This window comes from Phalangium opilio, unplaced genomic scaffold, assembly GCF_054372755.1.
Source record: "Phalangium opilio isolate 3A_F unplaced genomic scaffold, DU_Popi_V2 ptg000048l_1, whole genome shotgun sequence".
In the NCBI taxonomy this organism is placed as follows: Eukaryota; Metazoa; Arthropoda; class Arachnida; order Opiliones; family Phalangiidae; genus Phalangium; species Phalangium opilio.
Genome location: NW_028324170.1, coordinates 5,955,854 through 5,980,297, shown reverse-complemented (window position 1 = coordinate 5,980,297; position 24,444 = coordinate 5,955,854). Strand labels below are relative to the sequence as shown.

General features: G+C 38.6%; 1 protein-coding gene across 4 annotated transcripts in view; it reads left to right on the top strand.

Annotated features, from left to right (window-relative positions):
• Positions 1 to 24,444, top strand: part of LOC149673997 (CUGBP Elav-like family member 1) — a 110,881-nt gene that overhangs the window by 68,429 nt on the left and 18,008 nt on the right. For all 4 annotated transcript variants that reach the window (XM_089839825.1, XM_089839827.1, XM_089839829.1 and 1 more), the window contains 2 exons: positions 20,299 to 20,424; positions 20,534 to 20,613. In XM_089839825.1, coding sequence (XP_089695951.1) covers positions 20,299 to 20,424; positions 20,534 to 20,613 — 206 coding nt within the window. The remainder of the gene's footprint in view (positions 1 to 20,298; positions 20,425 to 20,533; positions 20,614 to 24,444) is intronic.

Below are 24,444 nucleotides of genomic sequence, written 5' to 3'. Positions count from 1 at the left end.
AAAAAATGGAACACGGAGTTTTAGTTTAGTTGGCAGATCCCCCGAAGTAATTCGGCTAATGTATCCCTCCGCTCCCTCCCCACAGTTTAAGAGAGATAACATACGCCCCGACTGACAAGCTCTCACGCACACAAACGCAAACACTAGCTGAACCCAGCGCGCCAAAAATGTTCACTGTCTATTAAGGTTGGACGAGGGGCTATTCACTCTTAAGTCGCTCTTACTCCAGGCACTAGTTTTAAACCCTTTTTGGAACACTCCAATCATAATTTGAAAAAAGTGGACCTGACGACAAAAATGTCTTTAAACTTTTTCGACCCGAAATAGTAAAAAGAATACCCCCATAATTTTTGACAGACCTTTCAGAAAGACTCTGACTGACTTACTGATAATCAACACCCATTCCTAACCTCTTTACCAATAACCTGAAACATTTCGTAGGGACGCTACTCTTATGCAGTAGGTACACAGTAACATACTAAGAAAGATTTTTTTTCGAATCCACGACCATCTTCAAAAATGGCGACTTAACGGAATAACGTCTGTATTTTTCGTGTAATTTCATAAATATTTTTGTACTGGTTCCCAGCCATTTATTTTCCATACAAACCTTTTGGTGGTCAGATAGTCCCCGATTATAGCAAAGTGTTGGGAGCAACCAAGATTCTTAACGACTATTAATTATAAGTCTAAACAATTTAATGAAAGGGGTGATCCGGAGCTTTAATTTTGAGTCGAACTTTTGTGTTTGATTTTAATACATTTAACACAAAGTAATCAATTAAAGAAAAAAATAACAGAGAAGAAATATTAGCTTCTCTCTCATCGCTCGGCAAGCTGCCGGGTACAAAATGTTAAAACGGAGATTGGATGTAGTATAAAGTATGGGCTTTAAGTTGGGTTGGGCGAACGCCCTAGTTTTGGGGGCTCTTACCCCCTACCACCACATCTTCACCTCCCCTCTCCGCTAAAAGCGCAACTATGATCGATTTGAATATCTCTCACTCACTCACTGACTATGCAATACTACACGCTTGGAACCTTACTGCCCTTTACAGTGGGGCTTTAGCCCCTTTCCCATCTCTTCCCCCCCCCTTGAACTGAAGAACGTATTCCCCGTCCCTACCTCCCGCCTTTGGTAGAAGAAAAAGGAAATATCTGAAATGGAGCTCTTACACGTAACACCCTTATTCTGATCTCTCTAACACAATGCGGATTCTGCACCACATACTTCAGACATTGCTACTCGATTTATATGGTTAGGGAACTATGCTATATATTCAGATATTTATTTGTTTAATTGTTCTTTACACGCAGTCACAATTGGTTAATTTCCAAATTTGACCAAACCGCCTGGATTTCAGGTTTATTAGAAGTGGTTTGTTTATTCAGTTCTTGTCGAGGCTGCTTGGACAACGACCAACCCCTAGCCTTGGTCTTACTCTAGACCCGTAACATTGTAGCTTTATGATTAACCCCTAATTGAATTTAAAATTTGTAAAAATAGGTTAGTTTCTTAAAAGTAGCATTTGCTCAAACAATATTTATTATTTAGTATCTCTTCCCAGTCAGTTTACATGCAGACACGGTCGCTAGCAACGCCGGGTAGGGTAGCTTAGTTAGTTGTTTATAGTTATAACGGGCTGGCTTCCAGACGGATAAAATCTCCCGTTTAACCATTAGTTCAAGGATCGCTGTTACGTCTGTTTTCCATCTCTGGCACGTGCTAACGGAGGGTGGGGGAGAGGGGGAACTGGAGGCGCGTGCTTTTTTTTCCCGCGCTTCTGTTTTAGTCCGGTACTGGCTGGGGTAGGGAAGGTTGGGACGACTTCACTATGTACGCTTTCATCTCTCGCTCGTATTTTGGCATCAAAGGAAAGAAATAGCTCGTGCTCTTCGGCTCCATCTTGCAGTTTAGTTTTAGAGCGCGCGCCCGCTCCGTTTCGTTTCCTAGCATCGCTTCGCGCGCTTTCTCTCTCTCTTTTGGCGGGAAAGAGTCGCGTCTATATTATTTCTTGCTTGGATAAGGCTTAAGTTTATTTGGATAAGTCTCCTACGACAATCCCAAAATCCATATCTTTATAAACGTTAATTTTAACTGATTGACTGATTATCAACACCCAATTGCCTTACCCAGGAAGCCGAAACTAAACTTTGCTCTTGAAGTATAGCAAGTGCACGTTAAGGAACTCTTCCGCCTCCATCTTTGAAAAATGGCGGCCCGATAAGAGAAGTGTCCCGAAGATCAGGAACGCCATGCAGGCGGACTATACGGAGCTGACTTTGGTTTTGTGATCATATTACAGTTGAACTTATTCGTTTGGTTAATGATCTTCTTATGGTATTCGGTCGGTTGTTTTATACAGGGAGAATTATCCCTTCGCGAAAAGACATCCTCCATTACCTCGGCGGGAACAGCTTTTGGCTTCTATATCTAGATCTCTGTGTTCTTAACCGTGATTTAAGGGCGTCTCGAACATTAAACAATCAAATTCGGCTCCACGGGCGAAATAAAACTGAGAGTTTAGCGAAATTAGGATCTGGTTTTTTTATTTTAAAAACGGCTTGTAAAATTGAATCTGTGAATTCTAGTTTACATATCATTTAGTTTAGTTGCACCCTCCCCCTCCCCCCTTCATCCACCTGCGCAATTGCATTCTGCGCTGCAATTGCAGAGACTTATATAGATTATAAAAGCCGAATCAATTTCGCCTCGGGTTTAAACAAATTTTTCAAAAATAAGAGATTCGCGCTTTACCAGATTCCAAGCAACTTTAGAGAAAAGGAATGAATTTTTCTGTTCATTTAAAGCCGCTGCCACATTTTTATTTGGCTTTATTTGGCGAGTCAGTTTCTTGTCTATGTAGAAAGTAAACAGTAAATAAATAGTCTTTTGGCCCGCCTGCTTGTGAAATATGTACATGATGATGTTGTTTTCTCTTAACAACTTTCAATTTCAATAAAACGATGCTTAATCGTGGGTTAATAATAAAGCTAATTCATGTTAGGGGTCTGTAATAAGACCTATTTTAATTAATTGGCAAGGGGTTCGCCTCGGTCCCAACCTTGAACAGAATTGAACTAAACCACTTCGAATGAACCTTCACCCTTGATGTAGTTTGATTAAAATCTGTAACTAAGTGTGACTGTGCATGAAGAACCAACAAACAAACGACTCTTTGAAATAAATATGTTCAAAGAAGGTATTTGAGTAGCGCAGTGTTCAAGGATGGCGTGTGTTGCCGTCTTTGAAGTTGTAAAATAGTGTATAGGATGGCCTCTTTTGGATTATATATTAGGGGGTTGTTTGCGTAGCGAGTTAGCGAGCTGCTCAGCTCTCTTCTCCAAGATTGTAAAGCGAGCGAGCGAGCGAGGGAGCGAGTGGCTGATGCTCTGTTTTATTTCATCGGGCTCCCATCTATAAGTACAACTAAGAGAAGCTCCTCCGAGCAATTCGTCGACCAGAACCAGAATGGTCCAAGTAGCTCGTTTCCAACTCGGGATTGTTTAGAAATTGAAATTCAATTCGGAGTCGTGCATCGCTTGAAGTGTTCTGTTGTGTTGTGTTTTGTTTTGGCGGTATGATAACAGGGTTGTAAAACGTGTAACGGAAAATCTGGAAAGGTCATCGAACTTTAAAATAGGCCAAAGTGTCAGGAAATAGGCCAAAAACGAATAGGGGATCTACGGGTAATTTAAAATAGGCCAAAAAAGAACAGGGGATTTTCAGGTAATTTAAAATAGGCCAAAAAAGAACATAGGATTTTCAGGTAATTTAAAAATAGGCCAAAAAAGAACAGGGGATTTACAGGTAATTTAAAAATAGGCCAAAAAAAGAACTGGGGATTTACAGGTAATTTAAAAATAGGCCAAAAAAAGAACTGGGGATTTTCAGGTAATTTAAAAATAGGCCAAAAAAAGAACTGGGGATCTTCAGGTAATTTCAAAATAGACCAAAAAAGAACTGGGGATCTTCAGGTAATTTCAAAATAGACCAAAAGTAACAAGGGATCTTCAGGTAATTTAAAAATAGGCCAAAAAAGAACTGGGGATCTTCAGGTAATTTCAAAATAGACCAAAAGTAACAAGGGATTGTAATTTAAAAAGGCCAAAAAAGAACAGGGGATATTCAGGTAATTTAAAAATAGGACAAAATAGAGGGAGTCTTCAGATAATTTAAAAATAGGACAAAATAGAGGGAGTCTTCAGATAATTTAAAAATAGGACAAAATAGAGGGAGTCTTCAGATAATTTAAAAATAGGTCAAAAGGACAGAGAATTCGAAGGATTTTAATGAAGTCAGGGGATTTGCTTTCAGTGGGTGGAAAATATCTTTTATTTACTCAAATTGCACTTTGATCAGTTTTCCAGCGTTGCACGTTATTACAATAAATAAACATACTATTAACATTGACGACTAGCTTTTGGCCTAAAAACAGTAAAAATAAGGTCAAGGAAATACATAGAAAGAACCTATCTTTGAAAAGTCAGCAAGAAATTTATATCTGAAACTTATTTCAAATTGTGGCAACCATGTATTAAATCCATCCTTGATAGAATTTCTTAGCTGTTATGATCCAGCAAGTGGCCCTTACTTTTGGTGTATAATATTTGGACCATTCTACTCGTAAAATCGAGCCTGAAAGAGCAGGAGTAGGGTGGGAGGGGCCTAAGGGGAGGGGGGATTCGCTTGGCAGCTCGACGGGAAAAGTGGATTTAGGGGCGCGCTTTTCCTTCCACCCAGATAAACAGATTTTTAAGCCCAAATTTGAACCATATTCCAAAGGAAAATCAACCCCAAACCCCCCCCCCCCCTTCACCTCGGTTAGACTCAAAGGGACTGGCTATAGTATAGAAATAAAAATATTGCTAAATTTGAATTTTGCCAACTTATTACTCTGAGAGACATTTAATATTTTATATTTGAGAAAGGAAGGGATTGGGTTTGTTTGTATGTTCTTTCTTTCTTTATGTACAGTCACAATTCGTTACGGAATTTGACCAAATTGCTTGCGGTTGATATCAGTAACACTTGGGAGAAGGTTCAATCAAGAAGTGATATCTAGTTTATTAGGGAGAAGGTATAAATTCGCCACATTTCCAGCTTTATCTCCAGTCCAAACGTAGCCTATCCGGAGTTAATCCCCGCCGCCTCTAAATTACAACCAGCATCTCATTGGTTCTTGAAAACGCGCGTCAGCGCGACGCGAATGACGAAAATTACGTATTTTCCGACTGAGGAGAGGCGAAATAGCCCGACCTCCTTTTACGTGCCCCCTTGTATTTTGAAAGAGGGGCTGGGATTATGGCGCGCCAATGCTTGGGCAACTTATACCTTCTCCCTAATAAACTAGATATCACTTCTTGGTTCAATAGAAGTGGGTTGCTAGAGTTTCTCTAGGCTGGGTCCACGAACCCCTAGGCATTTAAGCTTGTAAAGATCATCCTACTAACGCCGGGTTCCAACCCAACCTGTGAAACTGAAACTAGTATTGTATAGAAAACTCTTAAATAGTAGGTTAGCACTAAGAAAGATGCCTGACCTTGCGTTGTTACCAACCAATGAAATGGCAGTTAGAAAGACGTCAGAATTATAAGGCGTGGCCAATAGTACTCGTGCCCAGCCCACTAAACCCGCGTACAAAATAAACATAAATGTACGCAACAATTCCAATTAGCTGTATGTATTCCTGTTATGAGCCATGTTCAGACGCTAGGAGACCATCTCAAATACCTCGATTAGTTCTCGCTTAATTTCCCAATGACGTCACGCGCCCCATTAGACCGGCGTCGTCCACGCACCCTAGTGGTAAATTTTAATGAGAAGATGACGCTATGGGGAATTTCCCTCTTTTGGGGGGAGTGGGCCATTTTTACGAGCCATTTAAACATTTTACGAGATTTTAATTTTTGAGATTGGCCAGCAGGGGGTGGGGGTAGAAGAGTTCCGTAAAGGGGCCATTGGGTCAAATCTAGTCATTTACAGTCGTAATATTTAACATATTTATTTATAACACAAATTTGTTATCTAATGTGTACCACTAATTAATTGTATTTTAGCTTAATTTAGACTATTATTTTTGTAGTGAGACGCGAGTGGAATTACTCTTTGTATATATATATAATTAGCGACGGTATTCACTATAACCACGTGACATTACTCCATCAATGGTTAAGGCGCGTGAAATTAAACTACAAATATTCATAAACAAATGATTAAGGAATGTATAGACAAAGCAGATGACCTAAAGGGCAAGTCTCCGTTTCTCTTTATATTGTTTTTTCAAAATTCAACAACAAAGGCTTAAAGAATTTTTTCAAATTTAAAAGCTAGCGTCTGTGTTCCTTTAAATTAAAGACAGGCTGCGTTAACAATTATTTTTGCTCACATTGCGCTTGAAAAAACACGAGAGAGAGAGAGAGAGGAGAGAGAGGCTTCATCTCTAAAGAGACTGGAATTAAGGTTTTATTCCTTAATTGTCCCGAGGGTGGGGGGAGGGGTGAAGTGGGAGTTGATCTCGTGATGGTCTTATTATCCTGGGGGGCTTGAACCCCCGTCACCATGCGCCCCAACCTCCGTTATTTATCTCTAGAGGGAGCTAGCCTGGCCTTAAAGTGCAGAATGGGAGCTAGAATCGTCACGCCACTACAACCCGCTTCAATACAGACCAGAAGGGGAAGGGGGCGTTGTTGCGTAATTTACTCTTCCATTTCCCCTCCCCCTCCTTCCCTCCCCCGCCTGGTGGTTTTATCGCGTGCACCCTTCATGGTTTGCCACTCGAAATATCTCCGCGATATATCTATCCTTTAGTCAGAGAGAATATAGCACCAGGAGTAGAAGCTTAAATTTTGTCAAGGTGATCTCTGTAATACCACAAAAACGGGATGTAGTTCTCTAAATGAATATTGATTGTGCCTTTTCTTTATAATACTTTTGCAAAGCTTATTTTATATTCCTTTTGCTATATTTTCTCTGGTCCATTTAACTAATCTGAATAGAGTTAAAGCTAGGCGCAACCAGTAAGGTGTGTATTTATCCCCAGTGGAACTGTGACTGTGATCATTCCTCAATTTCCAGTCTTAATTTAAGGTAACTCTGATCTGAACATTGCCTAATTTCGTGTAATATAGTGTCTCCTAAAGTTTACTTAGTTGCGAATGCCCATCTTTTCCCCTGAATTTCAATATACTGTATACGACACATTTTATTTCTAATGTAATTTTTTTATTTCAGAGAACTTTATTTCTATATTTGACTTCATAAACAATTTAGTTTCCCCGTAATGGCAGTTATGGCACGTAATGAACACTGCACGTTACGCTTTCCCGTGAAGCACAGGGAACTACCCCTATTGGACGCCTAGTACCACCTGACGGAGTCTTCCAATAGGAATACTCCCAGTTCCTAACTTGTAGTATCCATTACGCGCCATTTTGGAAAAATAATTGCTGTTATCTTCTTTAATATTGTAAACAGAAACATTGTTCCAATTATTATATTAATTTTTTATCCACTTTTCGATGAAAAAAAAAAAGAAAACAATCCCTTTAATGAACTACCACGTGACATACACGTTTTTCAGTGATATATTATGTCAATTTTATCTATGAACCCTATTTACGATCTTTTAACTTGATAAAGTTTATCTTCAAAAATCTCACGACTCTGTAACGTGTCGCGCGACACAGCGTTAGGGAAATTCCGGTCCTAATTAATTGAAAGGAGCTTCATAGTCCCTTCTTATATTTTTGTCTCCTTGGCAATTTGGGTTGAACGTGATTTTTGCTTGGTTTCCATAGCAACTCGAGAGCGGAATGTTTTAAAAGCCAGTATAGCCTTTTTTTTTAAATAAAAAAAAAATCCCATCGACTGAAAATTAAAAACTAGCTCTAATCTCTTTGAATCTAAAAAGCAAAAATAATGGAACAATTTTTATTTTAAAATATTTTTCTTTCGAAGTAAATTCTCTTAGATAGGAAAAACATACGTTTAAAAGTCTAAGTTTAAATTGAACGACATATTATGGTATTTTAAATACTGAAAAATCAGGGGAGTTTAAAAATGGGCTGGAGTTAAGGTCAGATGGCGCTAGCGGTGATTCTGCGAACCTTTGTAAGTTACCCAGTCTCTGTGGGAGTAGTTTCGAGACCCTCCGCCAGTGGCGCTGAATAGGAGTAAGGCCAATTGCGATAAACATGTTTGAGCTGCGAGTGTTCCAGCTGCGTTGCTCGTTAACATACATCCAATTTTTCCTAAAAACTAAATAAATCTGGAATTGATTCCATGTAGACTTACGGTGATAAATTTATGTTAAAATTCATTTTCTTTTCTTTAAGGTAAGCGAAGATAAGGGGTGGGAGAAGGGGTTGTAATTTCCGGACAAAAACATATTTCATCCGTAGTTCGTTACGTCCCATTAAAAAAGTGCTGCATCAAAGAAAATATTATCTTAAGACATTTTATATCTCTTCGGTGCGCTCATACGCTTTAAGACCAGAGCTTTCGAGTCTTGCTTGCCAAGAGACAATCGACTCTCCTACCCTCGGTACGCAACTGCAATCGTTTTAATCGGATCTAGAAAACCTACAAAAGTTAGGGAATTAAAAATGGAACAAAAAAGGCCTAGAAATTTCAAGAATTTAATCAAGTCAGCTAGGGAAATTTTATTTTAGTAATAAATATGTTTGAAACATATTTATTACAAATTCAATTATTTATAAATTACTAGCTAAGCTACCAGATGTGTCCGAGTGTTTTAAGGCAGTAGAAACTTTCAAATTTAAAAAAAAATGCTTAATTAGGGGTCAAGCATAAAGCTAAAATGTTACGGGTCTAGCAAGAGTAGGTCGTTCTTTACAGGAATTAAAAAAAAAACCACTTCTAATGAACCTTCCCCTAGTGTTATTGATAGCAAATTTGATGCAGTTTGTTGTCAAATTTGGAAATAACTAGTTGTCACTGAATGCAAACACAACTTTTTCTAATAAATATATAAGACAATATTCTGAAAAATATCTTCTTAATTTTGACGTCTTCTTTGGTCAAAAAAAAAACATTTAAAGCGTGACTTTAAACGTTGGTTATTATTCTGAATTTTAATATCAAGTTGTGGTGGTAATTTGATGAGGAAATTTAGACGCTCTGGTGTTATGTTCCGAGGAAGGAAGATTTCATATTACACTTCTTGTTAATATACTCTTGGTAGAAGCCTGTAGAGATAGGAGGAGAAGCCCCCCTCCGCGTCTGTAAGCCATCTTCTAGAGAGAGAGATGAAAGGGAAAATTTGATCCCGAGCTCCTTGGCTCTCTGTGTAATGGAACAAGGAGGTAGGGTTGCTAAGCAACAGATCGGTTCCCGCGGAGCCAGAAACTTGAGCTCGCTAACCCCCACCGCACTCTACTTCCCGACCTTTTTAATTATTTTCTAATTAACAAATTGTTCCTAAATTCTAGTTACCAGTAAAAAATATTGTATCTTTTGAAAAATGTCTATTGAGTCACTCGCGGCTAGCGTAGAAAGTTGATATAGGGAGATTAGTATTCATACACTCAATGTTAAAACTATACATTTCGGAACTAATTAAGGGGAGCGTATAATAAAACAATTTAATTATAGCTCTATTTCAGGCCAGGCAAATTTTAATTTATATGTCTTTATTTGTACAATTTTATTATAGCACTATTTCTGGTAAGGAAAATTTAAATATGCAAAAAAAAAAACTTTATTTGAAGAAGTGAAATAACTGCATTCCGATTTAGGCACGTTGAATTTATGGTTGTATTTTCAGGCCCTATTTTTAGTCTACAAAATTGAGCTTTTTAAGTAATCATTTGACCTACTTGAACTTAAGTTATGGCTATTTTAATAAAGGTGTTCTGAATGGAAACTGTTCAGATTTGATTTTTAATTTATGGTTGTATCTTATCAGGCTTTTATAGTTGAATCTTGTAACCGTGTTCTATGGATAGCCCGAATTTTAGTCAACAAAATGAGCAAATTGAGCTTAAGTTATGACTTGTTTAATAAAAGTAAAAAGAACATTCCAAATATAGGCATGTTGATATGGTTTCTTTGGTAAAACACATAGTTGCCTAGCTATCGTTTTCGTATAGCAATAAATTCCCATAGGATTCTACTAGTCTATAGGAAGGCAAGGCGCCCCTATGAGGGGGATGTCCCCACAAACCCCCAGAGTGAATGCCCATGCACGGCTATTGATTAAAGGGACAATGAAGACCCTACTAAATATTACAAAGTTTTTTTATTGTATCGATTCCTTAACCATAGGGGTTTGCCTTTTACACGATCGCAACGAAACAGTGCCTTTGCTTTTTGAATGTGTTTCAAATGTTCTTTCCTCGACATTTCGCTTACTTGGGACACTCGCAACAATTTTCAACAGGAAACAATCCGTTTACTTGACAAAGCTAGCACCGAGACCGTCGAGGGTTGTTTAGTGTGACCCTTGATTGCATTGTCCCTTTTAGGCGCGTCAAGAGGCATTGTCGAAAAGCGGCGTACCCCTAGTCAAAACCAGTTCCCATATAGAAGACCAAATAACGGTAGTGGGCCTCTAACCCCCCGCCTTGCCAGTCCTCGGCCCCAACACGCAGTCAGTCGGAGTAGAATTTGGCCAATGCTGGCCACCAGGAGAGGGGAAGAGGGTTTCAAAGGGGCTATCGATTTCAAGGGGTCTCTTACCCTTCGTTTGCCTTGAAAGCACGGGGGATTGTTCATTAAGTTTCAACCATTGTGGAGGTTCCCGCGGGGGTAGAGGGGGTCGCTTAAAAGGGAATTTACTTTGAAACAATAGTAGGGGGAGCCCCCCTCCCCAAAGTCCCGCACTGGCTCTGGATCGACGGAGCTAGTTTCCAATCGCAACTCTCCACTTTAGTATATACTATTTGTGTTTATTTTAGGATCGAAGAAGCGAGTCATGTGTTTTTTTGTAATGTTAGTTCAAAACTTATTTTAGGAGTATATTCCCAACTTTCCGGGCAATGAAGTACCTTAGCCAACGCGCTGTTATTCGTGGTAAATTTATAATTTGAATGCGCTGTTATTCGTGGTAAATTTATAATTTGAATGCGCTGTTATTCGTGGTAAATTTATAATTTGAATGCGCTGTTATTCGTGGTAAATTTATAATTTGAATTTTGGGGATAAGACAGCGACCTGAACCTGCGTTGTAATAAGTTTAGGTTGAAGTTTTGTTTTTGGTTCCGTTGGGTTTGAGGTTTAGTTTATGGTTCGGTTTAGGTTGAGGTTTATTTTGGGGTTTTGATTTATGTTATGTTCTGTTCTTTGGGTTAGAGTTTATTGATAAAATTGACGTAATATATTACCGAAAAAGTTTTTTATAAGCCATTATTCGCATACAAATAATCATTCTCACTGTTTCCAGTAGTTTGACTTAAAATCATATTTTCTTGAAACCCTTTGGTCCTATAGGGGAAAGCCAAATATAGAAATAAATAGAGTTAAAGTTCTTGTCAATTTTAATGTGACATATACTTATAATTTAGCAAAGGATTTGTCGCAACTTCGAAAACTTTATCTTTAAATACGTACTTCTGGCAAGCTATTACCTTATATATAATCTCGTGGAACAGTTAAGGTTTTTTGGGCTTCGATGAAACACCAAAAAAAAATTGCCTCTGGCGATAGAAAGAAAAAGTTGTAAAGTGATCTTCTAGTTGGTCTTTTGAAGGAAGCGAGTGGCTTCTTTCGTCTATGGCCTGCGGGTTCGGACACCCATACTCCTTGCCGTCTTCTCGGGACACTTGCCAGCCAGTATAGTTGGACGCCCGAGGTCGATAGGTTACCCGATAGGCCCATGCAGTTTCGGATGACTTATAGAGAAACGGCATTGCCCTGCCTATGACTGTATGGCCTTCAAAGTATGATACGGTGGAATGCCAACAAACGATCTTAGGAGACAGAAGGGAGAGTGCTGACAAATGAAGGTCTCCTAGAAGTATGAGCTATAGGTTTTGGTCGAAATTGCTCTGGCCACGTAGTCAAGAAGTTACTGCCATCAAAGAGAATGTGTCGAGAGGAGTGGAAGATTAAGCATTTTTAGTAGCTCCCAGTTTTGAGGTCAGGTGTTGTCTAGGCTATTTTAATTATTAATTTTCTGACTTCTCTCGAAACTTATTGATTCGTTTTGGTAAGTCAAACACTTGGCTCTGAAGTTATTTCAGTCTGTCTTTAAGCAGACGACGTATTCCCACCAGAGAAACCTAACGGATGTAAGTCTCTAAAACTGGAACGCACCTTGCTTGAAAGCCTTAATCTTCTGCTCCTTTGGGATATTCTCTTTGCTGCCATGCCATGATGGTAGTTTGGGTTTGGCTAGCGGCATGCAATAAACGAAGCCAGTTCGTATTATAGAATGACCTCTTAAGGTCCAGAGTGCCTCTTAAACCATATCGTAAACCATTATGTCAAATTAATACTTTGCGCTGTTTAGTTTCATAAGTGAATTGTAAGTTTCAAAAGTCTCCAATAAGTTGTTTGTTATTTATGCACAGTCATAATTTGTTTACCTATCTGCGTAGTTGATATCAGCAACACAAGGGGTGGTTGATTAGAAGTGGTTCGGTTGAGTTCTTCTCAAGGTTTTGATGAGGATAGGAAACCCTTACCAGTTGAGCGGGCCTTAAAATACCCGGTCGACACCGAGTACTTTAGCTAGTGTTACTGTTAAATACTGGTAAAAAAGAAATTAAAATTATGATCATAGTGTTATTATTATCTGTTCCTTGCGCCAGTAATGGGGTGAGCTTCTTTAAGTTCTTGCACGTAGGGTTGCTGAGATATTTACATTCCAAGATCATTTGCCACGTATGTGAGTACCACGAATGTCTCTCTTGATTATTTCTCGTTTAGGGTCACGCATCTGTTCTTTTCTTAAAACAAATTTAATTCTTTGAAAAGATTTCCAGCGAGAGATAGTTAGATAGATAACGCGTGTGCGAACGGAAACTGCCTGCCACCAAAAAGTACTTTCATCCGAAAGATGTACTCTCCAGTCGAATAGTCCATGTACTAGTTTTTTGTCTGGACCAGCTACCAGGAGAGAAGAAAGAAAGTGGATAGGAAGTTGATGAAGTCGCCAGCTCACTCTTCTCCCCTTTCCCTTCCCCGAGGGGCCAATACCCCCCACCCGTACCCACCCCCCAATTTGGACGCGAACCTCTTTCTCCGTCCATGAAGATGCGCTGTCGTACGCGTAACGGATAAAATACAACCTTTGAAACGTTGAATCTGTGCTCTATGGACTTGTTACCGTTGCACGCCCGGATGTATGTAACGATGACAACGCCAAGTTGCCAGCAACCATTTCCAATAGAGAATCATAAGTATAACGGGGGAAACTGGCTAAGTCTCCAATACGCTATAATCCAATGTTTCCCAAATCGCTGTCAACTTATAAATTTCGAGTCACAAGCTTCAATAGGGTTACTGAAACATTATATGTCATGTGGTAGTTTTGAGTCATTATTGGCGTACAAATAATCTCACTGTCTTTATGAAGACTTACAAAAATCTTTACTTTTGTCGTAGTAATTGGTAAAAAAAGAGGTCGTTCATGGGAAGTCTTCATTGAAAGGAGCTTATAACACGCGCGCCATTGAAGTCAAGCTACGTACTCCAACGTCAATTAGTTTTCTTCTCTTTCTCTATAATCCAGATAACTCTTTTTCTCGAAATCTTCTTGGGCTGATAAAAAGATTTCGGACAAGATTTATTCTTTATTGCGCCTGTAGATTTATTTTTTATAGCACATTAAGATTTTTTTATCTGTAGCGCGTCGCGTGAATAGTTGGATTTTTATCTGTAGCGCGTGAAGGGGGATTTTTATCTGTAGCGCGTGAAGGGGGATTTTTATCTGTAGCGCGTGAAGGAGGATTTTTATCTGTAGTGCGTGAAGGGGGATTTTTATCCGTAGCGCGTGAATAGGAGGATTTTTATCCGTAGCGCGTGAATAGGAGGATTTTTATCCGTAGCGCGTGAATAGGAGGATTTTTATCCGTAGCGCGTGAATAGGAGGATTTTTATCCGTAGCGCGTGAATAGGAGGATTTTTATCCGTAGCGCGTGAATAGGAGGATTTTTATCCGTAGCGCGTGAATAGGAGGATTTTTATCCGTAGCGCGTGAATAGGAGGATTTTTATCCGTAGCGCGTGAATAGGAGGATTTTTATCCGTAGCGCGTGAATAGGAGGATTTTTATCCGTAGCGCGTGAATAGGAGGATTTTTATCCGTAGCGCGTGAATAGGAGGATTTTTATCCGTAGCGCGTGAATAGGAGGATTTTTATCCGTAGCGCGTGAATAGGAGGATTTTTATCCGTAGCGCGTGAATAGGAGGATTTTTATCTGTAGCTCGTGAATAGGGGGATTTATCTTTATTTTTGGTAACCCGCGCGTTATTTCAGGTATCTTTCTACAATAGTGTCAAGCGACAATGTTGTATGGAGATAGGTAGTCGTACGTTTCCCTAGCGAAAAGCGGTGGCTATTTAGGATTGCCCAATTTTAAATTGGTAATTTTAAAATTGAATTTAATCTATGATATATTTAGGCGAAGAGCGAACTATAGGCCGACCCCAATATAGCCCATGCCTTCTCTCTCTCTCTGGGTTTGCCATTAAATTGCGCATAGTTAGGTTGCTTCCAGGAACGGGAATTTAATTAAACAATCGCGTCGCAACGTTTTCCCTATCACCCATCACCCCCTGCCCATACTGTTTCCCGCGCTTTATATGCACAGTGTTGCCGGACAACTAATATTCTACGCTCATTTATAATAAAGATGGACTCTCCCTGAACTATTACAACCATCTCCCACTAGCATAAGTCAGTAATTACCTATTATAAGTCTACGCCAGCTGTTATCAAAGATTTTCGCAGTTGTGGCCCACCTTTTGCGCGATTATAGAAACAGTGAGAATAATCAATTGTATAGGCCAAAAGTGACTTAAATCTACCGCGTGTCATTCATGTACAATCTCTATGGCTAGTTGCTGCCAACGAACTCAAACCTAATTTATTTATCTATCATACAAATCTCCCTTCGGCAAACAGTCGCTCGGAACTCGTCAAATACCACACAGTCGGTCGCGACTCCCCGAATAAGTGTTGCTTAGAACTTTCCGAATACCAAACAGTCGCTCGGAACTCGTCGAATACCGAATAGTCGCTCGGGACTCGCCGTATACCGAATAGTCGCTCGGGACTCGCCGTATACCGAATAGTCGCTCGGGACTCGCCGTATACCGAATAGTCGCTCGGGACTCGCCGTATACCGAATAGTCGCTCGGAACTCGCCGTATACCAAATAGTTGCTCGCCGAGTACCAAATTATTTTATTTTTACCAAACAGATTCCTGGAAAGCCATTCTTTTATACATAGGTTGAACAAAGAGTTTGCAGTTAGCAATTTAGATAAATTGCCTCTAAGATAAATGTGATTCTAAGGAAGCGGATAATACCTAATATATACAGAGGGGGAGTGCCCCTCTGATTAAATTCAGCCCCCCGGGGGTCTCTATTCTATATCCTGTTGTAATATATTAGCTTGATACCATTAATGACCAATTTAGAAATGATGATCGTTAAGAAAGGGCAGCTACGCCAAGGGAATCAGCCCCTCATCTCAAAGACAAGATGATATTTGTTCCCTCCCCTGGGGGATTATGAAAGAGAATATTTAAGGATAATGTTACGTGTATGTGATTGTTTGAGATTACAAGAATTCTTAATAATTTATGACGAAACATTTAAAAGACCACGCCCACAATGGTCATCCACATGTAAATATCAGAAGATTACAAATAGTGAAATAATTAAACGTAATTAACAAAACCCCTGGTTGTATGCCACACATCAGGGAAAACCTTTTAATGTCGGGGAATTTAAAAATGGGCTAGAGTGGTCATTTGTAAAGGAATTTGACGACAATTAGCAAAGATTTAATGATCACGCCCACTATGGTCATCCACAGGTATCGGAAGATGACATTCAGTGAAATAATTAAACGTTTAACAGCGTCGCATCGCGTGCCTCGGGTCAGGGGAAAAAGTTATAAAATCGGGGAATTTTTAAATGGGTTAAAAAAAAACTTGAATAATTTTATAGTTTTAACGAAGTAGGCAAATTTGATTTTAGCCTCAAATTACAATCAACGTTGAAAAGAGTGTTTCAGCAGCGTCGCGCTTTACAATAAATCTGTCCTGAAACATAATTTCCAATAGGACCCTTTTGTAAATTAGATTTTATCTTAAAATGATATCCTGAATAAAGCATTTATTTATTTATTAAAGAGACTTGATTATAAACAATAATAATATTCCGAACAAACATTCTTCTTTTCTAACATCGGTTATAACTAGCTGTTGTTTTTCGAAAAATAATTAGGGAAAACCAGAAAAGAAATGAATTAAAAATTTTAACCTGAATTCATAGTAGTATTAATAATAAAAATGGGGAGGATGTTTTCTGTATTTTTAATGACAAATGTTTCCAAGAAACGAACATCGTAAATGTATATCGATCGAGACGTCAGCAGCCATTTTTCTCCTTCGTTTAGTTTCGTTTCGTTTTACAAATTTAAATCGACCTTCTTCTTTTCTGATCGTTTAAAAATTGACTTTAAATACGTAACTTGTATTTCTTATCATTCATTGACGGGGAGAGGTGGGACACCATTTCGTTGGCGCGCATAATAAGAGCAAAGAAAGTAGTGATAAAATGCGGAACCTGAATCGTTTTCAGATATTAAATTCTTTTCCACCATTCCAAATCGCTTCTAAGGCAGCGAGGGGTAGGATAAAATACGCGTTCTTTTTGGGAATGTCTTAATTCCAGATGTTTCGACGTTCAGATACATATTTTTAACCTATACTATGATTTAAATGTTTGGTGAAAATATGATTTCATGACCTGTGTTAAACGCGGTCAATATTAGAGAGCTTTCAGATGGGGTAGTAGTACGTCACATCCTCCCAAGTCTTACCGCTGTTCTGGTAGCCATATTGGCCTTAGTGGTCTCAGTTTCATTCCTGGTTTAAAGCCACCAATATGGCAGCGTAAATTATGTCACGAGACTCAGCTCCTCCTCCAATTGAAAGCTCTCTATAGCGAGTGAGATAAATGACATTCATCATAAGTTTTTTTCACTCAAACGTTTTCTGTAAGTTTCAAATTAAATTAAAACGATGGTTAATTAGGGCTTAATCATGAAACCAAAATGTTTCGGGTGGGGTTCGCCTTCCATCGTATCAACCTTGAAACGAACACAAAACAACAGTCCATTTTCCCTAGTGTAACGAATTGTGATTGTTCCTTAAAAAACAAACATCCAGACAAAGAACTAACTAAGATATGTATTGTCCTATCCCTCGGTTTAGGAGTTTTTTCCCGCGGCAGAATGAATATATAGTAACATTCCGTCAAATTTTTCTTTATGCATTTTTCCTTAAAAAAAGCGTTTCTACCTTTTGTACCGAAAGCCATCAGTAAGCGAAAAAAAGTAGTACGGTTTCCCATTTCCCATTTTGCTAACTTTTTTTTTCCCAAATCTATCCAGTTTTTTTGTAGAGAGAGAAAGATATTCCCGCGCGCATTATACGTCATCGATCCATCGCTAGCGAGACGCGGGAGAAAATATTTTCAACCAATAAAAATCAAACGGATATTTCAAACGGGTTAATAGACATTGGCCAATGATTTTATTTTATTTATTCGCAAAGTATAGTAGTGTTGACTATTCAGATATACATCCATCCAAGATGGCCGCCATCTCGTGTAAATATTTATTGTATTGTATTTACGCTACTTAAGTATAATATTATATCTAATAGGGGTGTGGCTTGATTTGCAATCGGCAGACGTATTATGAGTAAAAACACTACTACCGTTCTCTTCTAAGATGACTAAATTTAAACATACGAGAACGAGAGATAATCAAAGCCCAACCCAAATTGCTTTACCTTGGATTCTTGGAAGCTGAAAGTAGTTTTGCGAAGACCTTAATTTACTCTTAAGTGGTAGGAAGGTACGCACTAAGAAAGATTTTTATCAATCCGTCGTTAACGTCTTGGACAAATGGAGCATATCCAGAAAAGAAACTTTCACCTTTCTTACGGAATAACGTTGAAACTTTTCAACCGATTTCATTAATATTTTAGTGTAGGTACTTGTTTGCTATATTCTATAGACGGACTCTATAAATGCAACCTTTTGTCTTGAATCCAGAAAAGTAACAAAAGTAGTGTCTGAAAATCAGCAACATGGCTTATTAATTATATTTAGTTTTAAATTTAGTTTATGGTGTTTGGGTTAATATTAATTTCGAGTCGTCATAGTATTTCCAAGCTATTTACACGCATTTGCATAAGGGGAACTCGGCTCTCCTGCAGAACTATCGAACGCGAGTCGTAGTAGAAAGACGATATTATTTTTAATCTTTTTTTGGGGTTGAATATGTCTGAAAAGTAACAAAAACGAGCTGAAAATTAGCAATACCGGGTGCCCTAAGTGCGAACGAGACTAAGGAAATTCCTTTTTCCTGGAAAGGGGTTGGGGGGTTTGGTGGAATAGGAATAGTACGTGTCTCGAGTGTCTAACACTCCACTAGTCTTTTTTTTTTTTTTTTCGTTTGGTTGGGTGTGCCGGCGGGGCTGTCCTATCATGGACCAGCTATCCGCAACCTTGTAGCATACACTCCGAAGCCATTTCTCCTTCTCTCCCCCCCCTCCCATCTCCGTTCGGAACGTTTCTTTCCTTTTCCTACAGCTATGTTTTTTCCTTTCCTTGAAGGAATGGAATGGACTCTGTTCTGTCGTTGGGTTGCCGCCAGAGGGACCATAAAATTTTCCCCAACCCCATCTTCTCCGTTTTCTCGTACACTGTAAAGCTCCACTACATGACTCTAGCTTTACTCGGCTCTGACAATATAACATATGCGGCTTGGCTTAGGTATTCGAGTACTCGTCAATGCCGTGTATGACGTTTACCCGTAGAGTCAGTGGTTCCCGAAAATTAGTGTGTCGTTTCATTTTTCAGATGAACTTTTAAAATTCTACTCAAAATATTGTATAGGCAAAGTTGACATAATACATGGTAGGACTGAAGTGCAGTGACGATTTTAAGTCGAAAATGTTTTATGACATTTTAACCCTTCTAAAGCCCCCCCCCCCCATAAACAAGTTATGATTGGAGAGATTATGGGCTAGCCTTTGTTTAACACAGACTATAAAATCATACTTTAACCAAAACGTTTAGGTTATCGAATAAGGCAAAGCCAAATATAACGAGCGAGTTATTTGGGACTACAACTACTACTACTATTACTACTCCTACTACTACAGACTAGATTAAACTAATAGCCTCATCGTAGATATTCATCTTACGATCAAATATACTTTACTGAAGTCCAAAAAACAATTCTCATGGAAAGATGTATCAAATTACTTATAACTGTGTCTCTTCTTCAAAAACTTTGGGAGGCACTGGATTAATAAATACTCTGAGTGAGTGAGTAGCCCCTCGATCGGTGAAAGAAGAGTGTGAAGCAAATGGAGCCATATTCCATTTGCATATGAAAAGACTTAATTCTTTTCATACCTTTTTTTTTCTTCTATACTTTGGAATGCGCGTATTCTTTTTTATTCTCCTTTGATGGTTTTTTTCCTTCTTACCGACCATTGAGTGTATAGTTACTAAGCTAATTGCGTGTAAAGGAACTAATTTGGCTTCTCCGAAGCGTGCTTTCATCTCTCCGCTGCACAATAAAACCAACTTGATCATAAAGATTTGCTCGTAATGCGATAAATGAAAGGAGCACTTCACTTTTTTTTCTCTCAATAATTAAATGCATCTAATCCTCAAGTTTTCGAAGTCGCGACACATCGTTCGTTTGGGAAAATGTGATAATTATATTAACACGTTCCTTAAGCCTACAAGTTTGTCAGACTGTGAAATTTTAAGTAATTTTGTTACAATGGTATTTAGTTAAATTAAACTTGGTGAAAATGAAATAACTTTTCCATTTTTAATCGATTCGGATTTATTTAAATTAACATCAAAATCTTAGGAAAACTTTAAAATAATATGCGTTCAGTTTATATAAATTTTTAGTGTTTCAAAAATTGTCTTAATCGGTTTAAAAGATCATGATCGTCTGATTTCATTATTACTTTTTTCACCTTCACTCTCTCTTTAATAATTAAATCATTTCAGTTATTTAAAAATATTAAATTTATGAATTGTATTATTTTTGTTTATTTCAGAGCGTAAATTGTTCATCGGCATGTTGTCCAAAAAATGCAACGAAAACGAAGTCCGTTTAATGTTCGCCCCTTTCGGCACCATTGAAGAATGTACCGTTCTCAGAGACGCCAACGGACACTCCAAAGGTAAGATATCAAAATGCGCTCTTCGCGTTGGAGCTACCTTAACCATTTATTTCAAGAAATGAGTACTGATAAATTTATTTAATTAATGACGTTAATTTTAACTGCCTAGGTTGCGCTTTTGTGACGTACGCTTCCCGTCAATGCGCCATCAACGCCATCAAGGCCATGAACCATTCTCAAACCATGGAGGTAAGTCAACCCGCGTTTTTCCTTCATATTTGTGACGTAAGCTCCGTTTTTATTCGGCCGCAAATTCAACACTAAATTGGCTATCGTGTGACAAAAAGGTCAATATTGCCTGTTCTGTCGTTCATCTAGATACAGGGTGTTTCTGATGAGTCTGCTATAAATAAAATTGTGTGTTCTTTGAGTCCGAGTGGAAAGTATCAAAGAACAACTTGGGGTTTATTTACGGAGATATAAACACCCAAACATTGTCCCCTGAAACAACTAATAGTCACTCTCTAAGATTACACCCTTTAATTTATGACAGATTCATCAGAATCACCCTGTATAGTCCGAAATCAGATTTTTTTCTTTTTTTGGTCCGTTCAGGGTCATTAACCCGTCTCCCTCAAACACGATTACGAGTCAATACCGCCCCATAAATCAAGAAATATAAACTATTGAAACCTTTGTCACCATGATTTGTCCGCTCTGCGTAACAATACCCACGATCTCAATATCAGTCTCGAAGTTTCAAAAGTTTAGGTGCTAGACTACGTAAAGGGAGAATGAAATGGCCAGACAACAATTGTCTAATCGATTTAGGTTGATTAAACGTTGCAATTCATCAATATAACCAGATATAACCTACGTTTCGTTTATATCAAAAATTATAACGTTAGGCTTAACACGCCAACTTTTGAAACTTTATTAATAATTTTTATATAATTAACTTGTGTTTGGAAAATATTTAAGTTTGAATTTATTTTATTCTTATAAAACCATCAAAAGATGGTCGTCAGACCATTTCATTCATTCTCCCATTAACACCTAGTTTAAAATTAACGAATTTGAGAATAGGCAAAATTTAAATTAAATATGTATAATTTTTTGTCCCTCCATTATATGCCATAGATAGAAATTTGACACCCCTTGGCAAGGGGCTGACAGTCGGTTCGGTTGTGTCACGAGACGAAAGTGGAAAGGGTGTCGTTACGTCAATGACACTATCTGATTCCCCCCTTTAGGGCTTTTACCCGGCCAGGGGTTTGGGGTTTTGGGGGTTGCGAGGACAGCTAGTATTCTCTTTTGCGGAAATGAATGGTTCGATAATATTGGCGGCCTGTTCCGAGATTGCTTATTGAAAAGAAGACCATCCACTCGTAAGAACATCGCATCAGATCCCTAGTATCCAATCCAATGACTACAACACCTTAAAGGGATAATGAAGTCTTATAGAAGCAAAGTGTTTATTTCTGCAGTATCATCAGTATCATACACGAGAGGGCCTTCCTGTTTAGGGACGTAGAATTTAATCCGGACCACCCTAATTTTTGGTGGGGTATAAGCTTTAGATGCCACCTGGTTATAGAACTTGTTTTATATAAAGAATTGTTTGATGTTTTGACGTCGGCCCCTCTCGTAAAATTTTAATAGGGGGTTTTAAATTTTTTCTTTATCTACTGCACAGTAATAAATTCAAACAAATAACCCTTGTACTTCGAAGCAGCGTTACGGAATACCTAAACCACTCTGTATATTTGCTTATTCACCGATTGTTGGGCGAAAAAATGTAGTTCCTATTGTTTTTAAGCAGCGTTTTATCCAGTTGGATATTAACACCAAGAAGCTAGTCGTGTCATTGGTAGTCGTAGCCGGGTAACGCTGACACAATTTAGCCCAATGGTTGTTTTCGCTCAAACACCAGCTGCTCCATTCCCTCCTTTACTTCCGTCATAGTACTAGGTATGCTATTCTTGTTTTTTTCCCTGCCTCTCGCGTTGGTTCGGGACCATCTGGGGTTCTTGGATCAATCTTAGAAAGAGTAGCTAGCAACAATAAACACAAGGATTTTTCTTTTGGAAACCCTACTAGTTCAAAGGTTGCATTCGTCGAGAGTGCCTTGCTCTCAAATATAAAATTTCGTAGTTAAAGGAAGAGCTTCGTTTGAAAAATTTTGTCATCTACATTTTACAAAAAAAAAAACGTTCCAAGATTCTAGGGTTTTATTGTTTGTTCAGCTAAAACTAAAGGGAAATTGACGTACGTGATGACGATGTTTCAGTGAGACGTCTTCGACATAACTTGGAGGGGAATAGTAGATGGAGAGGTAATCTCTAATCTATAACGTTGCCTCTGTGCACCCGTCAACGACAATGAAGTTCTCCCATCAACATCAGTGTTTCAGGAGGATCTAAGCTATTTCTCATACGAACAAAATGACAAAACATTTAAAAAAAATCCGAAAAGTGGCAGCACTTGCCACGCCTCTACCTAATTGCAAAGTATTATGGGAGACGTTTATTTCCACATATGACCTAAAGATTATTCTCCTCCAAGATGTAGTCACTAATTTGGTGCACACGTCCGAGCTTGAAATTCCGTTGATGGAGTAGTTTTGAAACTCGTGTCTCCGTCTGCTAGATGGCGCTATGTTCAATCTCCCATTGTTAAAACTAACATAACGGGTAGTCCAATAACTATTAATAGTAAAATGAACGTAACGTCGCGAATCTCCTTTGAAATCAAAGTCATTCTGTTTGGATGGCAACCCATGTTTACACAGTCCATGTGGGGGCTGCTATTTTCTCTTCAGTTGGGATTTTAACTTCTTTGTTACGAATTAAGAACTTGATTGCTTAGCTTTTTCTAATAGTAATTCCATCCCGACGAGGGGTTCCTCGCTCTAACAACAGTGAAAGTACTTATGGCTGGTGTTCGTCTTCCTGAAAGGGGGTTTGTACATGTCCCCTATGTCCCTATGAGTTCAATGCGCCACAGTACACAGACTATCTCGGGCCTATTAAAAGACCCCATTTTTTCTTAGTCCCTAAATCTTTAGTTTTTAGTTTCTGGGGGGTTTGGGGCTTATCTCGTTTGGGTGCAGTGCCTGTTATTCTGTTAAGCCGTTCCAATTTAGTTCTAAAATCAACCCCCTCTCCCTCCCCCCTCGGCTTTTGCTCCGTAACACTCCTTTTGTTTCCGGTAGGAGTACTTTTTTCCTCTCTCTCTCTCTCTCTCTCTCTCTCTCCCTTTCTCTCTTTCTCTCGTTTCATTTTATTCTTTCTCTCTTGGGAGAGAAGAGAAGCAGTCTTCTTTTATCAATAGCGAATGTCCGATCCGACTCTTTCATTGCTTTCCTTGGCTATATAGTGAAACAAAGGCACGCTCGCTCTTCCACGAATTCAGTTGCTGTTTAAATACCCCAAACTATCTAAATAGAGATAATATTCGCTAAAATCCAACGCGTCCCAAAGCGGATGACTGCAGGTGGATGCCAGTTTCGCAATTTGGTCGTGACTGTAGAAAAAGGCGCAAAATGTGAAAGATTCCTTTATAAATGTTTTGACGTGTGTAATTTCAACGCTGAAACTCCCGTTCGTTAGATGGCTCTGCGGGAAACATTTTTTAACATTAAGTACTGAGTATATCAAAAATCCCTGCCCAAACTATGAACCGTAAGTTGCGACAAGTCGACTTTGCCATTTTATTTGTTTTTCCTCTTAATTCGATAGAACGCAGATTGGTTGAACAAAAAGAGAAAGAGAGAAGAAATCAAGACCATAAACATCATACCATGGGAGGGCACTACTTTCTAAAATTTCTATATGCTTTTGATATATTAACGTGATATAGTTAGTACTTAGCGTCAACTATAATTGCGATGAGATATTAGAGGTGCTGATATTAATAGTATTTAACATTGGTTTTACACTACCACGTGACTCATCTTTCGTCAAGCTACGCGCATTTATGAGCGCGAGAAGAAACTTTCGATTCTTCCTTAAAAATGATTCTTTGCTCTAAAAATTCCTTCTCGCGAGTTATTCCTTAAAAAATCGATGTATGGAAAAG